Source organism: Lynx rufus, unplaced genomic scaffold, assembly GCF_022079265.1.
Source record: "Lynx rufus isolate CCGP_SWC_20201006 ecotype Redwood Valley unplaced genomic scaffold, mLynRuf1.p SCAF_6, whole genome shotgun sequence".
Lineage (NCBI taxonomy): Eukaryota > Metazoa > Chordata > Mammalia > Carnivora > Felidae > Lynx > Lynx rufus.
Window position 1 is genome coordinate 517,692 of NW_025814878.1, and position 25,817 is coordinate 543,508.

At 39.5% G+C, this 25,817-nt stretch overlaps 1 protein-coding gene and 1 pseudogene across 1 annotated transcript in view; one reads left to right on the forward strand and one right to left on the reverse strand.

The window, feature by feature from the left end:
* Positions 1–25,817, forward strand: part of PRKN (parkin RBR E3 ubiquitin protein ligase) — a 1,084,792-nt gene that overhangs the window by 380,581 nt on the left and 678,394 nt on the right. The window contains exon 4 of the mRNA XM_047101957.1: positions 16,173–16,256. Within this exon, the coding sequence (XP_046957913.1) occupies positions 16,173–16,256 (84 nt within the window). The remainder of the gene's footprint in view (positions 1–16,172; positions 16,257–25,817) is intronic.
* On the reverse strand, positions 22,447–22,763 carry LOC124528778 (cytochrome c-like; annotated as a pseudogene).

The window sequence follows — 25,817 nt, forward strand, 5'->3', positions numbered from 1 at the left end:
CAGCCTTGGACCAAACTTTTATTAAAATTTTGGCTGTTTTCCAACAAAGCAAGGAACTTCAGATATTCCATTTTATGAAATAGGAAGAGATCCATGTTATTATGGTAAACAAATCAGTGTAAAAAATGGACACCCTTTCATGAAAATGCAATACTCTTTAAGATATGCCCATGTAGCTAAACATGAAAGCCAGGTGAGTACTTATATGTAGAGGCAGGATTTTCTTAGGAACAGTCCTGTGATTACCCCCAACCTGTGAACAAATAAGCACATTAGGTCTCAGATCTCCATAAAGCATAGAATTAACAGAATTTCACTGAGAATCAAGGTTGCTTTGATGTGGGAAAATTTTGTAAACCACCCAGTTTCGTACTGAGGCAAGAAGATGGCTTTGCCATTACTTTTATAATGATCATTATTCCCCTGCTTATTGGCTGGAATTCACTAAATCACTTTTTTCCTTCTTCTGCTTCCTTCTGCCCCATATAAAATCCTTTCAAAAAATAGTTAATTATTATTCATACAGTATCCGAATCAGAAACAAAAATATTTGTAAGGACTAAACAGTCATCTTCTTAAGGTCTTTTATTTTCTTTAAGTTCTAATTCACCTCCTAATAATTCTCTTTTTGCTTTAAAAACATTTGTAGATACAACTGGGCTAATAAGTGAGCAGTGAGTCCCTTCATGTAGTCTTTAGTGGTCTTTTCTTCAACAGAAGCAGCTTGCAATTGGGTCTTGCAGTTAGGCGTTCAGAGCTAAAGGTGTGTAAGATGTTTATGCTCTAAGGTGTGTCTGAGAGGCTCAGTCAGTTAAGCGCCCAACTGCAGCTCAGGTCATGACCTTATGGTTTGTAGTTTGAGCCCCGCATTGGGCTCTGCGCTGACAATTCAGAGCCTGGAGCCTGCCTCCCATTCTGTGTCTCCTTCTGCCCCTCCCCGACTTGTGCATGCCCTTTCTCTCTCTCTCTCCCCTTCTCTCTCTCTCTCAAAAATAAATAAAATCTTTAAAAAAAGAGTAGATACACTAAATCAAGCACAAATATATTTGTTTGTTTTTTGTGTACTAATCTCTTCCAATTTAACTTGGCAAAATAAATAGAAAATCACTCTCTGGTCACATTCAGTATTTATTTTGTGATATCTCCCTCGGCTGTAATATTACATTCTCTACTTAAAAGTTTAAAAGAATGACTGCAGGGAAGTGTTCAAATATTCACATATTTCAATTGAAAATTGTGTTTATGTTAAAAAAAAAAGAAATAGCCTGAGAACTTGGCTATTAGAGTCACATATTGAATTATCATTTCTCGAACTTTAACTTTGTGAAAAGTCTTTCTTATCTGCAAAATAAATGTGGCAGTGACAGACCTGAAGGTGACCCCCAGTGATCATCTAGCTTGTGGCATCCATGCTTTTGTGAAATCCCTTCCTCTTGAACGCGAGTGGTTCTGGTGATTGCCTTCCAACCAAGAGCAAACGGCAAAGGTGACGACAATATGTCTGCTGCTCCCTTGACCATTTACACGAGATTCTCCTTAACCACATAATGGTAGACCACGTCTTCAGAGACGAGACCAAATATGGTCCTGCTGGCTTGATGGAGTAAGCAGCCAGCTTGAGGAAGCTCACATGGCAAGAACCATAGGAGGCCTCCAGTCAGCAGACAGATGAAAGCTGGCAGCCTTACAATTACAGCCACAAGGAAATTAATTCTGAAAACATCCCACGAGAGCGTGACAACTAATGCTTCTCCAGTCAAGCCTCCAGATGAGAGAGTAGCCATGCTGACACCTTGCAGACAGCCTTGTGGGGCCCCGAGCAGAGGGCCCAGTGGAGCCAGCATGAGGTGATGGCGCACAAAAGTTGTGACATCATAGACACATGTTGTTTTAAGCCACTGAATCTGTGGTCATTTGTTACACAGCCATAGAAAACTAATACAAGGTACAATCTCTCCTATGCTTTCTGAGATAACAAATACGACAATGTATGTCAAAAAGCCTGTTAACAATAAAGACTTTAAAAGAAAAAAAACATAATTCTTAAATAACTTCCAGAGAAACAGAATATAAGCAAAAGGGCCTCAGTATGTATATGTATATGTAATACATGTATGCATATATATGTATATATGTAATACATGTATAGTATATATGTAAATTCCAAAATAAGTATATGTAATATACATATATAAATTACAAAAAGTCCACACTCTTTTTCATGGCAGAATCTTAACTTTGTGTTTGCCTTGTGTGTGTGTGTGTGTGTGTGTGTGTTCTTTCTTTTGGTATTTGCTTTTATAAGTATTAGATTTAGTTACAAATTTCCTCCCCACCAAGATCGTAGAAGTAAATGTTAAACATACCGCTCATTAAAGATGAATCTTCTGATGGTGCATCTATGAAGGAGGAAGAGGTGGAGGAGGAGGACAAGGAGGGGGTGGGGATAAGGACATAGGTGGGAAGAGGGAGGAGGAAGGAAGGCAAATGAGTTATCTAAAAACACAAATACTTTTTACCTTCCGAGTAGGGCCACAACATTTTGAAGCAGTTAGCAAAGACATCACTATGTATTCAGAGTAAAACAGTACCATAAGAAATGCTTATTAATTTGACATATATTTTTTTAATTGTAACCAAAAGTAAAGAAAGAAATGAATGCTTTTCTTATAAAGTGACTTTACTACTTAGCAAACATGTATCCTGGAACATGCCTGTTAGCATCTCTAAGCCTTAGTTTTTCCATCTAAAAATGGGTAAAGGAATGCCTACCCTTCTTTGTTTTATATAACTTGCAGATGAAGTCTGTGTGGTACCAACCAGAGCCTCTGGCTAATAGCATATATTCATGATATGGTAGCTCTTTTTTAGAAAGCTAAGTCACCACATACATATTAAATGTAATCTACTAAAGTAGGCATGGAATATATAACACATTTTATGAATATTTTCATCAAAATGATTAATGCTTTCTAAAACATTTGGGTTTTTGAGGTCAAATTCTGATATTTTAAAAACTTGTAAACTTATAAATAAGGTCATTCCTTGATGAATTAAAAATGAGAGTTTAGATGAATTATATAATGAGAGTTTAGACTTCTTTGTCTCCCTATATCTCGGCACCCCCATGTATGAGAAACAAAGAACTTCTTGATTTTTTAGATAACACTCGAAAATTATTACTGCTTTGTGTACTCCATTGACTTTGCTATAATTTAGTAGTTGTAACAATAACTACTGGGTTTGACAGTGTTCCTGAAAATTCAAAATAAGAGTGATATAAAATGAAAAAAAAATTTTTTTCATGTAAAAGTTCAGGTAAGGAATTCAGGACTGTTATGACACTCTCCGGGGTCAGGAACCCAGACTCTTTCTGTATTGTGGCTCTGCTGTGTATAGCTTTGAATTTGTGGTTCATGGTACAATGTGCATCTTACGAACAGAACAGTAGAGGAATGGATGAGGACAAAAGGCGACTGGAAGTTGCACAGGAAATTTCTGCTATATCCCCTTGGCTAACAAGGGGGGATATAGTTAGTCACAGGGCCACACTTGCCAAGGAGTCTGGGAATACAGTCATTTTTCCAGGTGCCACCTTCTCAGATATAAGTCAGGAAATCTATTTTCCTAAAGGAGAGGAGATACTGAGAGACAACTCACAGCACGTGTTGTAACGTGGAGAAAGATATTTGTTCTCACTGGGATAACATCTGCATCAGTGATTCAATAAACAGTTTTAAGAGTGTAATATATATCTCCTAATAAGCATATATCTTAGTCATAATGAATACGTATCACATCAAAGAAAAGAATGTGATAGTCTTTGAAGGATTTCATTCAACCATCTTCTGTCAGATTCCTTACCTACCGCAAACTCTTCCTGGAGCATACCCATGATTTATTGTCAGAGACTCTTGGGATCTTAAATTGTCCTATGCGGGGAGGTGCTTTAAGGACGTCACACAGGACAAAGAGGGAAGAGGCAGCTGGCAAGCATTTTGAGGACCCATCCATCTTCAACCACAGTGGGCCTACTATTTGTTTTATACATTTGTGTTCTACAAACCATTTCATTTAAGGAATGTATTCTATTTAAAAAAGAAAACATAAAACAGCTTTAGAAAACACACATTTTTCAGTTTCATAGCTTTACAGATGAGAAAATTGAAGCCTGGTTCACTTAAGGTATTTTTGAGTATTCACTATGTTTTCCTATGCATAGCAAAGCATGTAGATATAAGTTGGAACAGTCCATGACTTCAGGAATTCTGCAGCGTGATGGTGAATGGAAATAACCAGTTCAAAGCCACAGAGCTGGTTAGTCTTTTGTTTTGATTGACAGTGGACAGAGCCTATGAAAAGTTATAGTCTATTATCTCCAAAGGCTACAAGGGAAAATCACTAAAGATGTATTTTTTAAGGGAAAATCATTTCATTACACAGTTTAATATTAACAAATCATATCGGCTGTCACTCCTAATTGCCTTGTCCCTTTATCAAGTCTGGCTGCTGCTGAATGGTAAATTGGAAATGGTTAACATTAATTGAGTACCTAATATGTGCCTGGCACTAGCCTAACATTTATTTATTTATTTATTTATTTATTTATTTGTTTGTTTGTTTGTTTATTTAGATGGTGGGGAGGGGCAAAGAGAGAAAGAGAGAGAGAATCTTAAGCAGACTCAAGCCCAGCATGGAGCCACACACAAGGCTGTATCTCACGACCATGAGATCATGATCTGAGATGAAATCAAGAGTCGGACACTTAACTGACTGAGCCACCCAGGTGCCCCTAGCCTAACCATTTTATATCCAATCCTTGCAACACTCTTATAAGGCAAATTCTATTATCACCCAATTTGGCCTGGGCTAGCTGGTCCCTGAGAGGTTAAGGAACCTCCCCAAGGTTGCAGAGCTACTGAGAATTAGGGCTTCAAAAATATTTGTTGATTCATTGTTTTAACTCATGGAATAAGTTACATTCCATAAAATGCACAGATTTTAAGGGTTTAGTTCTGTGAGTTTTGACAGATCATCCCAATCAAATAGAACATTTCCAGAAATTTCCCTCATGCCTCTTTCCAGTCAATAACTCCTTTATCCCAAAGGCAATCATCTCCTGATTTCTATCACTATAGATTAATCTTTTTACCAACATTCAGTATTTTCAGCCTTTTTAGGCACTTTTTAGTGGCTAAAAAGTTAAACCAAATGAAATTGTATCTTGTTATCTTAATTTGTATTTTCCTTGTTATTAATGGTATTTGTCATCTTTTATATGACCATTTGCATGTCTTATTTTGTGAATAGTCTGTTCAAGTCTTCTGTTTATTTTTGAACTAGGCTATTTGTCTCTATAGCATTAACTTTTAAAAGTTCTTTATTCTGGAAATGAATTATTTGACAGATATATGTATTGCAAATATTCTTTCCAGTCTGTGGCATGTATATTCATGTTTAATAGTGTCTTTTGATGAGCAGAAGTTTTTAACGTTCTTTGAAGTTCAATTTATAAATGTCTTCATTTATGGTTAGAGCCTTCTGTGTCCATATAAGAAAGTTCTGTCTGTTCCAAGGTTGTAAAGATGTCCTTGTTTGTTTTCTTCTAGGAGATGTATGGAGTTAGGAAAGGATTTAGATATTGATACTCAGTTGTTCAAGTACAATTTGATACAAAGATTCTTCTTCTCCTTCCCTCATTGAATTCCCTTGGCACATCTCTGTTATTTTTCCCCTTTTCTTTTCACTTTACTGAGAAATAATTTGTGTAAAATATACTGCCTCTATTTAAAGGGTACAATCTGAGGAGTTCTGACACATGTGTAAACCCATAAAACCACCACTACAATTAAGATAGAAAGCATTTCCGTTAACCTTTATGTTAGTTTGCTGGGGCTGCCATAACAAAGTACCACTGACTGGGTGATTTAAAGAGCAGAAATTTATTTACTCACAATTCTGGAGGCTGGAAGTCCAAGATCAAGGTGTTGTTGAGGTTGGTTTCCTCGCAGGCATCTCTAGTTGGTTTGTGGATGGGTTGTCTTCTCTGTGTGTTCACATGGCCTTTTATCTGTGAGTGTCCATGTCCTAATCTCCTCTTCTTATAAAAACAACAGTCATATTGGACTAGGACCCACCCTAATGACCTCATTTTAACTTATTGCCTATTTAAAATCCATATTTCCAAATACAGCCACATTCTGTAGGGGAGTTAGGACTTTGACATGTAAATTTTGAGAGGACACAATTCAGTCCATAAAACTCCTCCAAAGATTCCTCATGCTCTTATGTAGTGCTTTCCATGCTCTGTCCCACCCAAAGCCACCACTGATTTGTTTACTGCTGTAGATTTGTTTGCATTTTACGTAAGTGGAACATGTAGCATATTCTGTTGCATATTTTGCTTCCTTTACTCGCATCATTTTGAGGATCATCCATGTTACATTTATAAGTAACATGATACTTATTGCTGAATAATATTCCATTGGATGAATATGCCACATTTTGTTTATCCATTCATATTTTGACACATGTTTCGGTGGTCTACAGTTGGTGGTTATTATGAATAAAACTATTACGAGCATTTGTATACAGTTCTTTATGTGGACTCATGTTTTCATCTTTGTTGTGTAATTACGTAAAAACGAAATACTCAAATCATTTTCAGTTACGTCTAACTTTATCAAAAATGCCTGGAGGTTTCCAAAGGGGCTGTGCCATTTTATATTTGTACCAGGAGGGTATGTGTGTTCCTGTTGTTTTACATATCACCAACATTTGCTATGGGTGTTTGTAAAAATGTAATCTGTTTGAAAAACAGGTTGCTCAGTTCATTTGTAACATTGGCTTTTGTAGCAACTCCACACAATCTACAGGATAAAGGATCCTTCTTTCTTTTCCATGACGATATTATCAGGTTTTAAGATATGTTCTGGGGCGCCTGGATGGCTGGGTCGGTTAAGTCTCTGACTTCAGCTCAGGTCATGATCTCGTGGTCCGTGAGTTCGAGCCCCGCGTTGGGCTCTGTGCTGACTGCTCAGAGCCTGGAGCCTGTTTCAGATTCTGTGTCTCCCTCTCTCTCTGCCCCTCCCCCATTCATGCTCTGTCTCTCTCTCTCTCAAGAATAAATAAACGTTAAAAAGAAAATTTAAAAAAAAGATATGTTCGATAAATATTTGTTGAGTAGATGAATATTTTGGTTCAAAGGATTTTTTCTTTATTATTTTCCCTGTTCACTATTTAATGACTGCGTTATTGGGCCTCGGCTCTAGTCACAGCACTGTGCTTAGCCTTTTGAGAAGCATAGGATCCTTAAATCCAGTGGAGGAAGATGGAGAGCCGTGTTTGCTACATGAGTAGAAATATATGCTTTAAAAGAGTTACAAGCCACATGCTCTGGAAAGTGACGTAATCCCTGGGGAATGGCTGAGTAACAGGGAAATTGAGAAAAATTAAAAAATGAAAAACGCACTGGGCTGAGTCAGATGCCTTAGAACTGACCAATTACTGCTTATCTGTCTACTAAATTAAAAATAACCCTACTCAGGGACTTCTATTTTGAGAAATAAGAAATATTACTTGTAACAGTTGTCATTTTTCAGTAAGTCAGCATGTGTCGAGGACTGGGCAAAACTTTTTTAAATGTGTATTTATTTTGAGGGAGAGAGATAGAGAGCGGGCAGGGGAGGGGCAGAAAGAGACAGAGACAGCGAATCCCAAGCAAGCTCCACACTGTCAGCCCAGAGCCCGACGCGGGGCTCGAACTCATGAACCGTGAGATCGGGACCTGAGCCGAAACCAAAAGTCAGTTGCTTAGACGCTTAATCAACTGAGCCACCCAGCACCCCGGGGCCTGGCAAATATTAAAGTTGCTATTTCATTTAGTATTCATGAAAGCGCAATGAAGGAGGCCTTTGACCCCTTGCTTTTCAGAAGAGGTTTAGAAAGGTGGGGCCCATAGATAACAATTGGTGGAATTAGAATTCAACAGGTCTGTGAACAATGAAGCTCCTCCTTCCCTGTATCATTTTTTGTTGCAGGTGCAGAGGAAAAGAAAGAAAGGAGACTCTGAGTGTAGGAGGGTTTTTTTTTTAATGTTTATTTATTTTGGGGAGAGAGAGTGTGGCAGAGAGAGAGAGAGAGAGAGAGAGACACACAGAGACAGAGAGAGAGAGAGAGAGAGAGAGAGAGAGAGAGAGAGACTGAAGCAGGCTCCAGGCTCTGAGCTGCCAGCATAGCTCAAACCCATGAACCGCGAGAGCATGACCTGAGCTGAAGTAGAACATTTAACCAACTAAGCCACCCAGGCGCCCCTGAGTGTAGCAGTTTTAAGGACAGTTTTGCTGTCCTAGTATTATATTACAAGTATAATTCTCAAAATTATTTTAACCCCTTAAGTTTAATTATATGACTTAAATGTTTGTGGCCCCAATCAAGAGGATATACTAAATGCAACACATTTGATAACTTGAAATAATCAGTAAAAGTACAGTTTAAGTAAAAGTGCTGTTAAAATAATCCTTTATTTTATATTATTTTTTATTTTTTTTTAATTTACATCCAAATTAGTTAGCATATAGTGGAACAATGATTTCAGGAGTAGATTAAGTAATCCTTTTTAAAAACTGGAAACACTCTCTGACCTCAGCCGTAGCAATCTCTTACTCGACACATCCCCAAAGGCAAGGGAATTAAAAGCAAAAGTGAATTACTGGGACCTTATGAAGATAAAAAGCTTCTGCACAGCAAAGGAAACAACGAACAAAACTAAAAGGCAACCAACGGAATGGGAAAAGATATTTGCAAATGACATATCGGACAAAGGGCTAGTATCTAAAATCTATAAAGAGCCCACCAAACTCCACACCCGAAAAACAAATAACCCAGTGAAGAAATGGGCAGAAAACATGAATAGACACTTCTCTAAAGAAGACATCCAGATGGCCAACAGGCACATGAAAAGATGTTCAGCGTCGCTCCTTATCAGGGAAATACAAATCAAAACCACACTCAGGTATCACCTCACGCCAGTCAGAGTGGCCAAAATGAACAAATGACTATAGATGCTGGAGAGGATGTGGAGAAACGGGAACCCTCTTGCACTGTTGGTGGGAATGCAAATTGGTGCAGCCGCTCTGGAAAGCAGTGTGGAGGTTCCTCAGAAAATTAAAAATAGACCTACCCTATGACCCAGCAATAGCACTGCTAGGAATTTATCCAAGGGATACAGGAGTACTGATGCATAGGGGCACTTGTACCCCAATGTTCATAGCAGCACTGTCAACAATAGCCAAATTATGGAAAGAGCCTAAATGTCTATCAACTGATGAATGGATAAAGAAATTGTGGTTTATATACACAATGGAATACTACGTGGCAATGAGAAAAAATGAAATATGGCCTTTTGTAGCAACATGGATGGAACTGGAGAGTGTGATGCTAAGTGAAATAAGCCATACAGAGAAAGACAGATACCATATGGTTTCACTCTTATGTGGATCTTGAGAAACTTAACAGGAACCCATGGGGGAGGGGAAGGAACAAAAAAAAAAAGAGGTTAGAGTGGGAGAGAGCCAAAGCATAAGAGACTCTTAAAAACTGAGAATAAACAGGGTTGATGGGGGGTGGGAGGGCGGGGAGGGTGGGTGATGGGTATTGAGGAGGGCACCTTTTGCGATGAGCACTGGGTGTTGTATGGAAACCAATTTGTCAATAAATTTCATATATATAAAAAAAAATTAAAAAAAAAATAAATAAATAAATAAAATAAAAACTGGAAACACCAAGACTTTGTAGTAACATTTTGGTAAAACAGGATTTGCAATTTAAAAAAAAAAATTTTTTTTAACATTTATTTATTTTTGAGAGACAGAGAGAGAGAGACAGAGCGCGAGTAGGGAAGGGGCAGAGAGAGAGGAAGACACAGAATCTGAAGCAGGCCCCAGGCTCTGCACTGACAGGCTGACAGCAGCGGGCCTGATGTGGGGCTTGAACCCACGAACCGTGAGATCATGACCTGAACCGAAGTCATACGCTTACCCGACTGAGCCACCCAAGCACCCCCGGATTTGCAACATTTTTAGACAGCAGTGTATATGCCCACCTATGTAAAGCAGACTATAGAATTTATTTAGATAATTCAGGGGGGTGGAAAACAACCTCTTTTGCTTTAACAGCTCATCTGGATCTGGGTCAGAGTGATATTTGGATAAGAATTAGCCAATGAAGTACTTCAATTTTCCACTTGATTAGACATGCAAGACATAGCAAAAATGACTTGTAGATTAGTCCTACAATTTTTAAAAGTAAATTTTCAGACTCATAATTTACAGATTTAAACACTTGGCTTTTCATGCCATTGAGTCCTTTTTTTTTCTGAATTTCTGATTTACATGCACCATATAGATGTGTTTAAATACTATTCCACTTTATGATTTTCTGTTGGTGGTGATATTATCAGGGAAAATCCCCAAACGTCATCTCTGGTTGCAGTTTTCCACTCGTTTACCAATTCCAACAACGTGAGTCCCTGCATCATAACAACACCCGTGGATTCCACAGGCCAGTGGCTCCAAGGTTTGAATTGAAGTAATTTCTCACTTGAGACCCGGGATGCAGCTGCTGCTACAAACCAGTGAGATTCTATGGTGGTCAAAATGCTGTTGCGATGTTTTTTGTTTTTTTTTTAAGTGCTTTTCAGTATGAACTTGGAATACTGTATTTACCCTAGGTCAACGATTGGCAAGCGTTCTCCATAAAGGACCAGAATAGTAGGGATTTTAGGTTTTGCAAGCCACTTCCTCTGTGTTGAAACAACTCAGTTCTGCCCTTGCAGTACATAGACAACAGGCACATGAGCGACCATGGCCGTGCTCCGATCAAGTTCACGTGCAGACACGGAATCCTGAATATCACTTACTCTTCATGTGCCATGAAACACTCTTCTTTTTGTGCTTTTTAACCATTTAAAAATCTAAAACTATTGTTTTTGCTGTGTAAAAACAAACCCTAGGCCGGAGTCAGTCAGCAGACCACAGATTGTTCCCCCTTGCTATAGATGCTCAGATAATTTATGTATTGTCTTGATTGTGTAATCAATATTGAGCTAAAAAAAAGGAGGAAGTTTTATAAAAAGCAGCCAAATGATCCTTTATTAAGACATGTATTTCACCACTGTTCTGACATTTTTTTCAGATATCTTTCTCCCATTCTTTACATTGGAGAGATTAAATACATTTTGGGGGGAATTCTCTCCCTGACATGGCTGCCGTGTGATATGCAGTCCCTTTTAAATCTTGTAGCCTGGTGGGGCGCCTGGGTGGCGCAGTCGGTTAAGCGTCCGACTTCAGCCAGGTCACGATCTCGCGGTCCGTGAGTTCGAGCCCCGCGTCAGGCTCTGGGCTGATGGCTTGGAGCCTGGAGCCTGTTTCCGATTCTGTGTCTCCCTCTCTCTCTGCCCCTCCCCCGTTCATGCTCTGTCTCTCTCTGTCCCAAAAATAAATAAAAAATGTTGAAAAAAAATTAAAAAAAAAAAACCAAAATGGTAGAAGCTCACTTTAAAAAAAAAAAAAAAATCTTGTAGCCTGGAGACCTTTTTACCCCTGTATAAAAACCATTAATAATAAATGCTTTAACCATGCATCTGTTAAAACACAGTATGCAAGGATGAACCAATTAACATTTTATATTTCCTAAGACTCGAAAGCGGCAACATTGAATCTGCTTTGTAATGGCATAAATTCACTGGCACACTTGTTTCTATTTTCGGGATGGGTACAGCAATAGCGTTCAATACCGATGCTGTGAGGAGTGTGGCTCAGCTAACACATTGATTTCATTATGCTGAATTCCCATAGTCATTGGAATTCTATTGGCTTTATTACTTATGTTATCTGGTTATGGTTTGAGATCAAGAAGAATATTGTGAATGGGCTTTCTATAATCTCCTCGTACAAAACGAGGACTTATCAGATAAAGTAGTATCTTATATGATAATTATAGGAATTGTTACATAAATGTTTTCATTGCTTCTTGGACTTTGAAATATTAAGGCATGAAAAATAAATATCTGTGTGATGCACAGTTTCATTTCATCCCAGACTTTGCGGCAGGGAATCCTGCTCTGGGCAGTGAAATGAATGCAAATGGGCCCTAACCCCTATGTTACTCCTCTGTCCCCAGACTGTGCCCGTGTTAGCTTTATCTCTTACCATTGCGTGTGCTTTAAGTAGGTCAGTGCTTCCTGAACCAGCCTCGAAAGGCTATTGATAGAGCAAGGAAGCAATGTCTCCATGTTTAGTTAATGGTTATCCACGATGAAATGGATTTCCTTTGCAACCAGGGACTTTTCCAAGCCTCAAGTCTGCCTCAGTTCATTGTCGGTCTCCACCAGCCACAGCATGTGATCAGTGCTTCCCGTGGCTGTCCCTCCAGAGACTGCCATGTTCTAAGGATGGGTGGCTACTGTCCCGGATGGAAGAGACACAAGACACTGTTTTTGTTAGAAGTGGTCAGGAATGTTGGAGAGTTAAAAGGCCATGAGACCTTCACAATTATTTCATTATACCCTGCCTCACTTCAAAAGGATTTGACAAGTCTGCAACAATACGTTGAGGCTAAAAACAAGAAAAACCTAATAAGATGAGGAAAGAGGTCAAAGGAAAATCAATTGAGAAAAATAATATGAAAGCAAAGGTAAAATTAGTAAACCTAATATTTATTATAAGTTATGTAAAGTTTCCAGAGCCGGGCCACAGATTTGACTCTCTAAAGTTTTCCTAAGTCCTCTAAAATTGAAAGAAACCACCTGAGTGACTCAGTCGGTTAAGCATCCGACTCTTGATCTTAGATCAGGTCATGATCTCACAGTTTGTGGAATTGGGCCCTGCATCTGACAGTGCAGAGTCCGATTAGAATTCTCTCTCTCCCTCTCTGTCTGCCCCTCTCCCGTTTGCACTCTATCTCTCAAAATAAATAAATAAGCATTAGAAAAAAATGAGAAAAACCTGATTCCCAGTATCCATGGAGTATCCTACAGAGAAACAGATTAACAAACAAACATAACCTCCAAGATGGGTCCTCGGCCAAGGATTGAAATACGACGTGGGAGACTGTATTCCAGCCATGCTGGTCTGCGCTGAATTTCTCATGTGAAGTTGGAAAAGCAAGGCTGATAAATGTGATCCAGTTCTTGGTGTCAGTTCTTTATCCTTCTTTTACTCTGATACGTGTGTCATTTTGATCAAATGAATATATGGCTATGTTTAGAAATCAAACATACAGATGGCCTCATGATAAAAAAGCAACATCTTGTAGGGTGAGGATATTAATCCCCTCCTTCGCCTTCTCTCTCAGCTCCACCTTTGCCATCCAATTCGTAACCTTTATGCCTTTACTTTTACATTGTCCAAGCTGCATGGCATGTATGTTTGGTTACATAACCATGATTTCAATCATCTGCCCAATTTCAGTAGTATGATTGTAAGGTTGAAAGTCAAGGGAATGTTTACATCACCATTACTACAATAGATTTTAAATGCATGCATTACACTTAGAGGTGCAGGGGAAATGAAATTGCTTATTCCCCATAACGGGTGTGATCTTCATCATGAACCCTGACCCTTCCATGGAGGTATATGTTCTTGATTAATCAATGTCATTGTGTTGTGGGTCCCTAAGATGGCTTTGCCTGTCTAGGTTCGGTGAATTGCTGGAAGGGCTTACAGGACTCGGTGTATCGTCCTACACACGAGTAAGGTTCATCCCGCCAACAGGATGCAAAGTAGCAGATGGAAAAGACATGTGGTGTGAAGTCTGGAGGAAACCACAGGCAAGTTTCCAAGAGCCCTTTCCCAGCAGAGCCGCACAGGACGTGCTCGTTTACCCAGCACCCAGGCTTTACTGGAGGCTGGTCACTGTATACCCCTCCCTAGCACAGACCACAATTCCAGACTCCCAGGGGATAAGGGGTTCAGCACAAACCAGGTTGTTCCTACAGACAGTTTTCATGCTGCAAACCCTCTGTGTAACTAAGCGAATGGGAACACTCCCCAAGTGCAAATTCCCAAGTGGCATCCCAGGGCCACCGTGGAAGCAGCCTCCCTAAGGACGGCAAGTCTCCGGCTTTTCTGCAGTCGCTTACAACCTTGCGGTTGAAGCAGTGGCTTTTGGTGTAATGACCTATGAATCCAGATCATAGCTCCTTTTGAGGTTTGGCTCAAATGGCCTCTGTTGAAGTTTGGCTTAGTATCTTTAAGGTAGATGCTCAACGTCCCAGATTCCCTCTGCCCTCCCCTGTTTTTCTCTAAATTATGTGGGTGCACGTGTAAGTGCGTGGGTCTGTGTGTGTATGGTGTGCCTGTGCGTGGTCTGTGGTGTTGTTGTGTGTGTGTGTACATGTGAGTGGGTGCGGGTGTGTGGTACCCATGTGTTAGAGCGTCTGATGTGTGCGCACGTGCGTGTGTGTGCTTGGTGCACCTGTGTGTGCGTACGTGTGCTGGTGCAGGGGGAGGGGAAGCGAGCGCTCCTGGAGATGCAGGAATGGCTGAGATCCTCGCGTGCTTTCCGAGTTTGCACTGGTTTGTGCGGCATCATGGCCAGGAGGCTTCTTGGTCTGGCTCGTGGGGCAAGGTGGTCCTGGTGCTGACTGGTGGTGACCAGTTTCACTGCTCACGTAAACCTCTGGCGGGTCCCAATGTCTTTGGGAGTAAAATCACCACGGCGGCCATCCCTTGACCTTAACCTTTCTCCACCTGGCCGGGCACAGGCCCTATAACACGCCTGCTGGAAGCGCTGTCATCACCACAGCTGGTGACACCACCCTTCTGTCCTCCTCCTTCTCTGCCGTGTCTACAGAGACACCACCCATCTGTCCCGAGGCTCTTGCCCAGAGCCGTACGTTGGATGAGGCCAAGGCTGGGCCTCTCCCTGCCTTCCCTCAAGCTGTCTGACATTCCCCTGAACTCTTAGACCTTCTAGCACACGTGTAAATTCGGCAAATCTGCGTGTCCCCAAATCACTCCTCACCATTCTCCCACTTACTTGACAATTCAGTTAGGTAGAGAATTTTAGGTTGAAAACTCTTTCCTCTGATCTTTAAAGGTATTTGTGCTACTTAAAATTTCTATTTTGATTTTTGTTTCTAGTTAGGGGATCTGACCTTTCTCTCTAGAAGATTTTAGGATCTTCCATTTATGAAAATTCTCACTTTCCCACTATTGGCTGCTCCGGGCGTCACTCTGTTGTGGCCCATGCCTTCTTCTTGAGCCTTCAGACTTGCTGTGGTCCCACAGGGCACAGAGGCCCCTCCTCTGCTGCAGCCTGTTGCAGATTTCCAGAAATGCATGGAAATTTCTTCGCAATCAATACTCTGTCTTCTGTTCTCCTTGGTATTATGGGTTTACACCAAGCTAGTTTTTATTTTTTTTTTAATTTTTTTCAACATTTATTTATTTTTGGGACAGAGAGAGACAGAGCATGAACGGGGGAGGGGCAGAGAGAGAGGGAGACACAGAATCGGAAACAGGCTCCAGGCTCCGAGCCATCCGCCCAGAGCCTGACGCGGGGCTCGAACTCACCGCGAGATCGTGACCTGGCTGAAGTCGGACGCTTAACCGACTGCGCCACCCAGGCGCCCCCCAAGCTAGTTTTTAAATGTAGTTTTCGTGGTGCCTCAGGAGAGAGTGGGGGAAATGTGTCCGGAGAGAGTGGGGGAAATGTGTCCGCTCAGCCTGCCGGCTGTGACAGGTGGCCCTTCCCGGTATGCCGCCACGTGGTCCACGACTGCCCCTGAAGAATCCTTTTGAATGTAATTGCGTAGATGTTTTCATGTAAAAGTCATCATTTGACATTGCACTGAACCTAAGAAAAGTGGTTAAGTTTTCAAACCATTGAATTAACCACAGTGGGGAGACGATTACGTGTGAATGTACCACATGTTTGGATCAATATGCTAAACATCATCTTAGTGTATTTAAGAAAATAGTTTTGATCCACCAGATCCCCCAAAAGGATCTTGAGAACTGCCAGGTTCTGTGGATTACATTTCAAAAATCACTGGACGACATATTACTCTTCGTTATCATTTTATAGTAGAAATAGATTTTAGAAAACATACTAGGGAGTACCTTTGTGTTACAGTTCATGCACCAAGTACATGTTTGTTTTTCTCAAAGGGTCCATCTTGCTGGGACGATGTCTTAATCCCAAACCGGATGACTGGTGAATGTCAAACTGCAAGCTGTCCTGGGACTACAGCCGTAAGTACCCAGTCAAGTCCATTTCTTTTTTTTTTTTTTTTTTCATTATGACATCTTCAGGGTTTAGTAGGAAATGAGAATAGAGACAAGAATGCTGACTTTTCTTCCATATGATAGTATCCAGCAAAAGTGTTCTCTGATTCAAAGCTTTTATAATAGTCACCCAAAATTCTACCTTTTTCATTGCTTTCCAGTGTCATTTTCCCAGAGGCTTAACCACTTTAGCTGACTATGTTGAAACATGTCAATTTAAACTTCTTAAAAAGTGATATTCATGGAATATGAAGAAGAGCCACTTCAGAGCTTAGAAAAAGAAAATAACAAAGATATAAGGTTAATCTTTGTGCCGATCCTGTGATATTTTGTATTTATATTCCCACATCATTCAAAATGGCTTTCTTTCTTCATCTCTACCTTTCCTTTTCTGACACAGCGGGCTACTAGAAAATCTAGTATGGATGAACAGCTATACAACTGAATTACCATCTTCTGTTCTCTGCAATCCCTTGTCTCTTTGCAAACCTGGGGCATATCTTGATGTTTCGCATAGAAGAGGTATTTCTTGAAAGAGACTCTGAGTCCTGAAGTGATTTTCTAAATAATTTTATATCCCAATCAAGTTGGTAATTTGTGTATTGTTTTACTTTTTGCCTCAAAAATTCCTGGGTCTATCATAATCTGATTTTATATATCTCCTGAGCTGTAAATACCGTTATGGTACCAACACACATGTCAATGTTAGTTCACAAACTGTCACAGCCAGCTGGCGGTTGGTATCTCCTCTAAGGAACAAAGTCTGTCAGTGGCAACAGGTACGGTGTTGGAGCTACAGCTATTAGGCGCGTCTTCTCTCTCCGATTTGCAGGGTGATTGCAAAGTACCGAGGTAGCAGTGAGCAGCCCAAGCAATCACTCTCCATCAAACAGGGCCGAGGACCATGAACAGATTTTTATTAATGCAAATCCTGAAGAAAAATAATGACTTGTGTGTCACTCGCAGGTATTGAGGCATAATACACTCTTGTAAGTTTACTACTGGGATGAAGTTAGAGTGTATATATTTATGGAGCAGAATTCTTAAATATAATGAGATATACATACATGCATACAAATGCAATGTGTGTATAATACACACATTGTGGCTGGGCATGAACCCCGCTTAAAAAAATCCATGAAGCGAGGGAGCATTGCTCAAAAACTGCCAACAGTGCCTCTCAGGTCCCCTTGGCCACCCTGTGAGTTCTGTGCCTAACCTAGTAACAGGCAGGGGAGACACAGGGGCCACCTTCTTTGACAATGTGGGTGGCGGATGTACATCCCAGCAGAGCCAGGATGGAAAGGAGGTGGCTTCTGTTGTGGGCTCTGGGCTCCAAAGAGCTCTGCCCAGGGAGGACAGGGAATGCAACACAGCCCCTGCAGGCTTGCATGCAAATGGCTCTCGTAGTCCCTCCCCACTGCGACTCTGGTGCCTAGAGTTGAATTATGACTGAAGGCTTTCTTGCAAAGGCTGTTCTCCTAAGGTTCCACCCAGGTGTGAACACATTTCTCCAGAGCAAGGACACAGGTATGCTGAGGGGTTCCCACGTTCCCATGGTCAAAGACCTTCTCTGGTGTGAACTACCAAGTGTATCTCTTCTGCTGGAAGCATGCCACATTGACTGCACTCATAAATCCCTACCAGCATGTCACCTTCTGGTCACCGGTGTCACAGGAGCTGCAGAAGAAGGCTTTCCCACTCTGAGGTCTTTCTACAATGAGGACTTCGGGAAAGAGGTGGGAGCTTTGGATCTCTTAGACTCATTGCAGTCAGACACCTTTCTGTGCTTAAAACTTTCGGTGCCAAACAAGGAGGGCATTTGGAATGAAGGCTTCCTCACTGGTGTTGCACATGGAAGACTTTTCCTTGCTGCGTGGTTTCCCTCACACTCCTGATTGTGTGGGGTTGTGTTCCTGTGAATTGTCAGGTGGTAATTAAGAGCTGCTTACCTTGGAAGGCCTTTCTAAACACCTTGAATTTGAAGGTTCAAGGCTGGGTCTCATATGGCTAGACCAAGTCAAGTCCTTGCTGGCCAGCACCCAGGCCTCCTCCCCACACCTCTGTTGTGGGACCATGTGGGGTTGGAGACGTCAAGCCCCAGTGGGAACAAGCAAAATTATGCAGGGCACACACCATAGATGCCCCAGGGCCCTTGTCCAAGAGCCTCTCTTCTCCCAGGACAGGCACACAACCACACCCTCAAAGGTCATTGGTCCCGGCCAATTTCAGCATCTCCGTGGCCATCATTGGAGCCTTGGTCTGGGGGCCTCCTTGGAAGCCGCCCCATGTAACGTCATGGGAAGCAGTGTCTGGCCCAGTGATCTGCTCAGACCAGAGCTTTTCAGCATCAAATCCTTTAGACTGAAAACACGTTTGAATTGCCTAGGAAAATCATCCAGGGGATTGAAGTAAAATACAGATGTCAAATTAGTTTTAAAAAAGAAAAGAAGAGGGTAGAGGAGAGGGAAGTAGGACAAATAAGAAGTATGTACGTGTACACACACATACACACACACACACACAATAATAGAATAAAACCATATACAACAGTGACAAAACAAAATGTAAATGTGCTAACAAAAGTTTAAAAGGCAAAGATTCTAAGACTGGATTAAAAGAAGAACGTCCAGCTTTATGCGAGACACAAGATACATACCTAAAACATGAGAACAAAAGCACTGAACATTAAAGAATGGACAATGACATACCAGGCAAACATTAACCAAAGGGCAGCTTTTGAAACCATTTTAATTGCATATAAAATCAGTTTTGGGGGAAACAGCATTATTAAAATTTTTCATTTTTCTTTTAAGTTTTTATTTTAATTTCAGTTAGTTAACATACAGTGTTATATTACTTTCAGGTGCACACCATAGCGATTCAACACCTCCGTACAACACCCAGGGCTCATCACCACAAGCACACTCCTTAATCCCCATCACCTATCTCCCCCCATCCCCCACCAGCTCCCCCTGTTAACCATCAGTTTGTCCTCTGTAGTTAAGAGTCTGTTTTTTTAATTTCTCTCACTCTCTCACTCTCTCGATCTCTCTCTCTCTTTTCCCTTTGCTCCTTAGTTTTGTTTCTTAATTTCCACATATGAGTTAAATCCTACAGTATTTATCTTTCTCTATGACTTAGGTAGTTTAGCATTATACTCAGTAGATCCATCTATGTCCTTGAAAATGGCAAGATTTCATTTTTTGTGGCTGAATAATATTTTATTGTATATCTATGCCACATCTTTTTAATCTATTTATCAGTGAACACTTGGGCTGCTTCCGTATGTTGGCTATTATAAATAATGCTGCTATAAATATAGGGGTGCATATAATTTTTTGAATTAGTGTTTTGTATTTTTTGGGTAAATATCCAGTAATAGAATAACTCGATGTAATGGTAATACTATTTTTAACTTTTTGAGGAACCTCCATTCTGTTTTCCACAGTGGCTGCACCAGTTGGCATTCCCGCCAACAGTGCGTGAGGGTTTTTTCTCCACATCCTCACCAACCCTTGTTGTTTCTTGTGTTATTGATTTTAGCCATTCTGATAGGTGTGAGGTGATAGATCATTGTGGTTTTGATTTGCATTTCCCTGATGGTAAGCGATGATGAACATTGTTTCTTGTGTCTGTTGGCCATCTGGATGTCTTCTTTGAAGAAATGGCTGTCCAAGTCTTCTTCCCAGTTTTTAAATGGATTAATTGTTTTTTGAGTGTTAAGTTGTATAAGTCCTTCATATATTTTGGATACTAAGCCTTTATCAGCTATGTCATTTGCAAATATTTTTCTCCCATTCTGTAGGTTGCCTTTTGGTGTTGATTGTTTCCTTCGCTATGCAGAAGCTGTTTATTTTTATGTAGTCCCAATAGTTTATTTTTGCTTTTGTTTCTGTTGCCTCAGGAGACATATCTAGAAAAAAGTTTCATAGCTGATATCAAAGAGGTTACTGCCTGTGTTCTTTTCTAGGATTTTTATGGTTTCAAGTCTCACATTTAGGTCCTTAATCCATTTTGAGTTTATTTTTGTGTGTGGTGTAAGAAAGTGGTCCAGTTTATTTCTTTCGCATGTTGATGTCCCATTTTCCCAGTACCATTTGTTGAAGAGACTGTCTTTTTCCCATTGGATGTTCCTTCCTGCTTTGTTTTGATCACTACAGCTTTGTAATATACCTTGAAGTCTGGAATTGTGACGCTTCTAGCTTTGCTTTTCTTTTTCAAGATTGTTTTGGCTATTTAGTATATTTTGTGGTTCCATACAGATTTTAGAATTGTTTGCTCTAGTTCTGTGAAAAATGCTGTTGGTATTTTGACAGGGATTACATTAAATGTATAGATTGCTTTGGGTAGCAAAAACAATTTAATAATAATTATTTTTCTAATCCATGAGCAGGGACTACATTTTCATTTCTTTGTGTCATCTTCAATTCCCTTCATCAATGTTTTATAGCTTTCAGAGTACAAGTCTTCCACATCTAATCTTTGGTTAGATTTATTCCTAGGTATCTTATTATTCTTGGTGAAATTGTAAATGGGATTGTTTTTTTTTAATTTCTCTTTCTGCTGCTTCATTATGGTGTATAGAAATGCAATAGATTTCTGTACATTGATTTGTATCTTGCAACTTTCCTGAATTTGTGTATCAATTCTAGTAGTTTTTTGGTGGAGTCTTCTAAGTTTACTATGTATAGTATCATGTCATCTGCAAATAGGGAAAGTTTTACTTCTTCCTTATTGATTTGGATGCCTTTTATTTCTTTTTATTGTCTGATTGCTGTGGCTAGGACTTCCAATAGTATACTGAATAACAGTAGTGAGAGTGAACATCCTTTTCTTGTTCCTGATTAGGCGAAAGCTCTCTGTTTTTCCCCACTGAGGATCCTTTATCTGATTTTGGTAGGATTTTGCCTCACAGAATGAATTTGGAACTTTTCCTTCCTTTTCTGTTTCTTGGGAATAGTTTGAGAAGAATCGGTGTTAACCCTTCTTTAAATGTTTTATAGAATTCACCTGTAATGCCATCTGGTCATGGACTTTTATTTGTTAGGAATTTTTTGGTTACTGATTCAATTTCTTTGCTGATTTTTGGTCTGTTCAAATTTCCTATTTCTTTCTGGTTTAGTTTTGGTAGTTTATTGTTTCTAGGAATGTATCCATTTCTTCTAGGGATCCTTCTAGGTTTATGAATTTGTTGGCATATAGTTTTCATGATATTCTCTGATAATTGTTTGTATTTCCGTGGTGTTGGTTATTATTTCCCCTCTCTCATTTGTGATTTTATTTATTTTTGTCCTTTCTCTTTTATTCTTGAGGAGTCTGGTTAGAAGTTTATCAATGTTATTGATTTTTTTCAAAGAATTCACTCCTGGTTTCACTGATCTGTTCTATTATTATTTTAGTAAAACCATCTGTTAAATCCATCTGTTCTAGTGTATCATTTGAAGCCATTGTTTCTTTGTTGATTTGCTGTATAGATGATCTGTCCATTGAGTGGGTGTGACAGTCCCCAACTACTATTGTGTTGTTACTAATTAGCTCCTTTATGTTTGTTATTAACCATTTTATCAATGTTGGGTGCACAAGTATTTACAATTGTCATATCTTCTTGTTGGATTTTCCCCTTTATATTTTTTGAGAAGTGTTAATATTCTGTATTTAATATCATGCATAAACCACCCCAATATGCCTTTCATTAAGCAAAAGGCAACATTTTAAATGCAAGGAATTTTAATTCATTTGGCAGAGTTAAGACTAAAAGGAGAAAGGAGACATTGTCAGCTTATCTTTAGCCCTGACCTTTAATAGGCTAACAAACACAACTTGAAACACAGCTGAGCCTTGCTGTTCTGATAGAGTGAAACTTCACCCTCAGTATTTAAATATATTAATATAACCAATTATATAAATCTATAAAACCAATCTCCTGTAAGCTTAGAGATGGCATTTACCAGCTCTGTGAAAAGCTGAACACTGCCAATCACATATTCGTTTAACCACGAGCCAATCTTATTTAAATCAGGACTGTCCAAAAGAAATATTCTGTCAGCCATTAGTGATCTGAATTCAGGTGTACGAGATCAATTTAAATATGGTACACATATAAAAAAGTCATGAGACATTTTTGTTTTGTAATAAATAAAGCAATGGCCAACTCTTACTCCTTAGTAGCTTTTTTAAGAAAAGCTATCAAGTCTGCTCTTTCCCCTGCCTTCTTAATGCCGGCAAAGATCATTTTTGTTCTTGGGATATACTTCTTGGGATTCTCCAAATACTCCATCAGTGTCTCCTCTCCCCAGGAGATGCCTTTGTTCTTGTTGGTATCCGTGTAAGAAAATCCAGGGGCTTGACCTGTCTCTTGCCCAGATAAACCATGGATATTTGGCCCAGCTTGTGATTGCCTCCATTTTCCATGTTATGACACTGGGCACACTTCTGAACAAAAATCTTCTTGCCCTTTTCAACATAACCCATGTTTAAATTGTTCTTTGGTCATGCATGAAACAAAGGTGCCTGCTCACAATCCAGATGTCCCACTCTCTCTGGATTTCCCCCTTTACTATTATATAGTGTCCTTCTTTGTCTGTTGTTAGAGTTTTTGTTTTAAAGTCTTTTTTGTCCAATATATATATTGCTACTCCAGCTTTCTTTTGCAATTCATTTGCACGATAGATGGTTTCTCCACTTCCTCACTTTTAATCTGATGGTGTCTTTAGGTCTGAAATGAGTCTCTTTGTAAGGAGCATATGCATGGCTCTTGTTGGGTTTTTTGTTTTTACTTTTTTGTTGTTTGTTGTTTTTGTTTGTTTGTTTGCTTAATCCACTGTCTCCTTATGTCCTTTGATTGGAGCATTTAGTCCATTTACATTCAAAGTAATTACTGATAGATATGTTATGTATTGCCATTTTATTACTTGTTTTGTGGTTGTTTCTGAACATTTCCTCTGATTCTTGTATTTCCTTCATGTTTTGCTGATTTTCTTTAGTGATATATTTGGATTTCCTTCTTTATACTTTGCATATTTGTTAGTGGTTTTTGATATATGGTTACCATTAGGTTTGTGTATAGCATCTTCTACATATAGCAATCTATATTAAGTTGATGGTCATTTAAGTTTGAACCCATTCTTTGCTCCTCTCCTCCCACATTCTATGAGTATTTCTTTTGTGAGTTCCTTGACTGATTTCTTACAGAAATATTCATTTTTGCTGATTTTGTGTTTTCTACCTTGATATTGTCACTTTTGGTCCATCCTTTCCACTCAAAGAGTCCCCTTTAATATTTCTCACTGGGCTGATTTAGTTGTCATGAATTCCTTTAGTTTTTGTTTATCTGGGAAACTCTTTATCTATCCTTTTATTCTGAATGATAGCCTTCCTGGATACAGTATTCTTGGGTGCAGATTTTTCCCATTCAGCACCCCAGGTACATCCTGCCCTTCCTTCTGCTTGCCAAGTTTCTGTTGAAAAATCTCCTACTACCTTTATGGGTTTTCCCTTGTAAGTTACTGACATCTTTTGTCTTATATCTTTTAATTTTTTTTCTTTATTATAATGTTTTGCCAATTTAATTACAACATGTCTTGGTGTGGGTCTGCTTTTGTTGATACTTGTGGGAGTTCTCTGTGCCTCCTGGGTCTGGATATCTGTTTCCTTCATTAAGGAATTTTTCAATTATTATTTCTTCAAATAAATTTTCTGTCCCCTTTTCTCTCTCTTCTTCTTCTGGAACTGCTATAATATGAATGTTATTACATTTGCTGCAGTCACTGAGTTCCCTAAGTCTATTCTCATTTTGCATAATTCTTTTTTTTCTCTCTTTGCTTAACTTGTTTACTTTCCATTACTGTTTTCTAGGTCATTAATTCATTCCTCTGCTTCTTCCATCCTGCTGTTCATTTCATCAGGTGTGTTTTTCATTTAATTTATTGAGTCCTTTATCTCTGCTCTGTTATTTCTTATTGTTCTGTTAAGAGTCTCACACATTCTTCCACTCTTTTCTCAAGTCCAGTGAGTTTCTTCATTATCATTGCTTTAAATTCTCTATTAGACATGTTCCTTATATCTGTTTTTGCTTAGATCTCCAGCTGTGGCCTTGTCTTGTTCTTTCATTTGGGATAAATTTCTGTGTCCTCATTTTGTCTGCCTCTCTGTATCTCCTTCTGTGTATTAAGAAAGTCAGCTATTTCTTCTGCTCTTGAAAGCAGTGACTTTATGAAGAGTTCCTAGAGTGCCCTACAGTCCCTGTTCATCAGAACCTGGCACTTCAGGAGAGTATCCCAGGTGTTTTGCTTATGCTCTACTGTTGTGTTTGAGTCATGTTTCCTTTCATTGCAGCACATTCACTGACTTTCTGCCTGTTATGGACTGTTCTTGCTCTCTGTAGTGTTAGTAGGACCCCAGTAGGCCAGCTCTGGAGGGGTATGCCCACCAGGGAACTTGGGAGCAGGGTAGTGGTGGTAGCAAAATTTGCACTGGGCCACTAGTCCTATGCCACATCTCCCCAAGCACTGTGGTGGCTAGGGGTTGTGTGCTAGGATGGCCGGGGCACAAAGATGGTCCCTGCACGCAATGGTGGTTGAGGGTGCATGGTTGGGTGTGGTGGGGTGACTGGGCACTACACGGCAGCTTTACATTATTTAAAATTCTAAAAAGCATTATGAAAACTAGGTTTTGCTAAAAGTTTCAATAACCGAGAAAGATATAGCAGTTTAAACATTGTATGATCTTAGTAACACGAACTCAAAATACATTAAAGATAAATTGTCAGAATTAACCCAGGATATGAATAAATAGGGCACAGGGCAGGAGACAGTAACATTAACCTCCAAGGGGTGGGAGCTCCAGCAGCATAATCAAGAAGCATGTGACTGATCAGTCCAACCAGTAACCAGCATCACATTGTGAGCACTGCACACAACACCTGGAGAACACCTCCTTTTTCAAAGCATATTTGGAACATTTCAACAATTGATCATGTTTTGGAGCATTAAAGCATTTAAATAACACTTACAAAAGCATAACCATAAAAATCTCTGAAACATGGAAATTCAATTATCTTAGTCAATAAAAAACCCAAATGGAAAAATGAAAGCAACCAACAATGAAAATACACCACATATCAAATCTTTAGGGATGTTGTTAAATTAGAATTTCAAAGGAATATTTAGGACCGTAAGGGCTTATTTTATAAAATAAGAGAGAGTAAAATGATTTAAACATATTGTTTAAGAAGGTAGAAAAAGAAATTGTCATATCCAACTAATTTTCTCTCATTTTTAGTGAACACTAAGTGCTGGTTAGATAAAGGAATTGGAGGCATGCGCACCTTTTTTATAATTATACCAGTGGCTGGCAGAGCACTCAGTGTGAGAAATTTCATTTGTTCTTTCTCTTATCACCTTTTTTTGTGAATTACATTTTTACAATGCAGCTAAATATAAACTCCTGTATTTTCTAAATCATTGTGTGTGATGTTTGTTTCTTAAGGAGGTGAAAAGATATTCATTTTAAGTAGTTTCTCATACT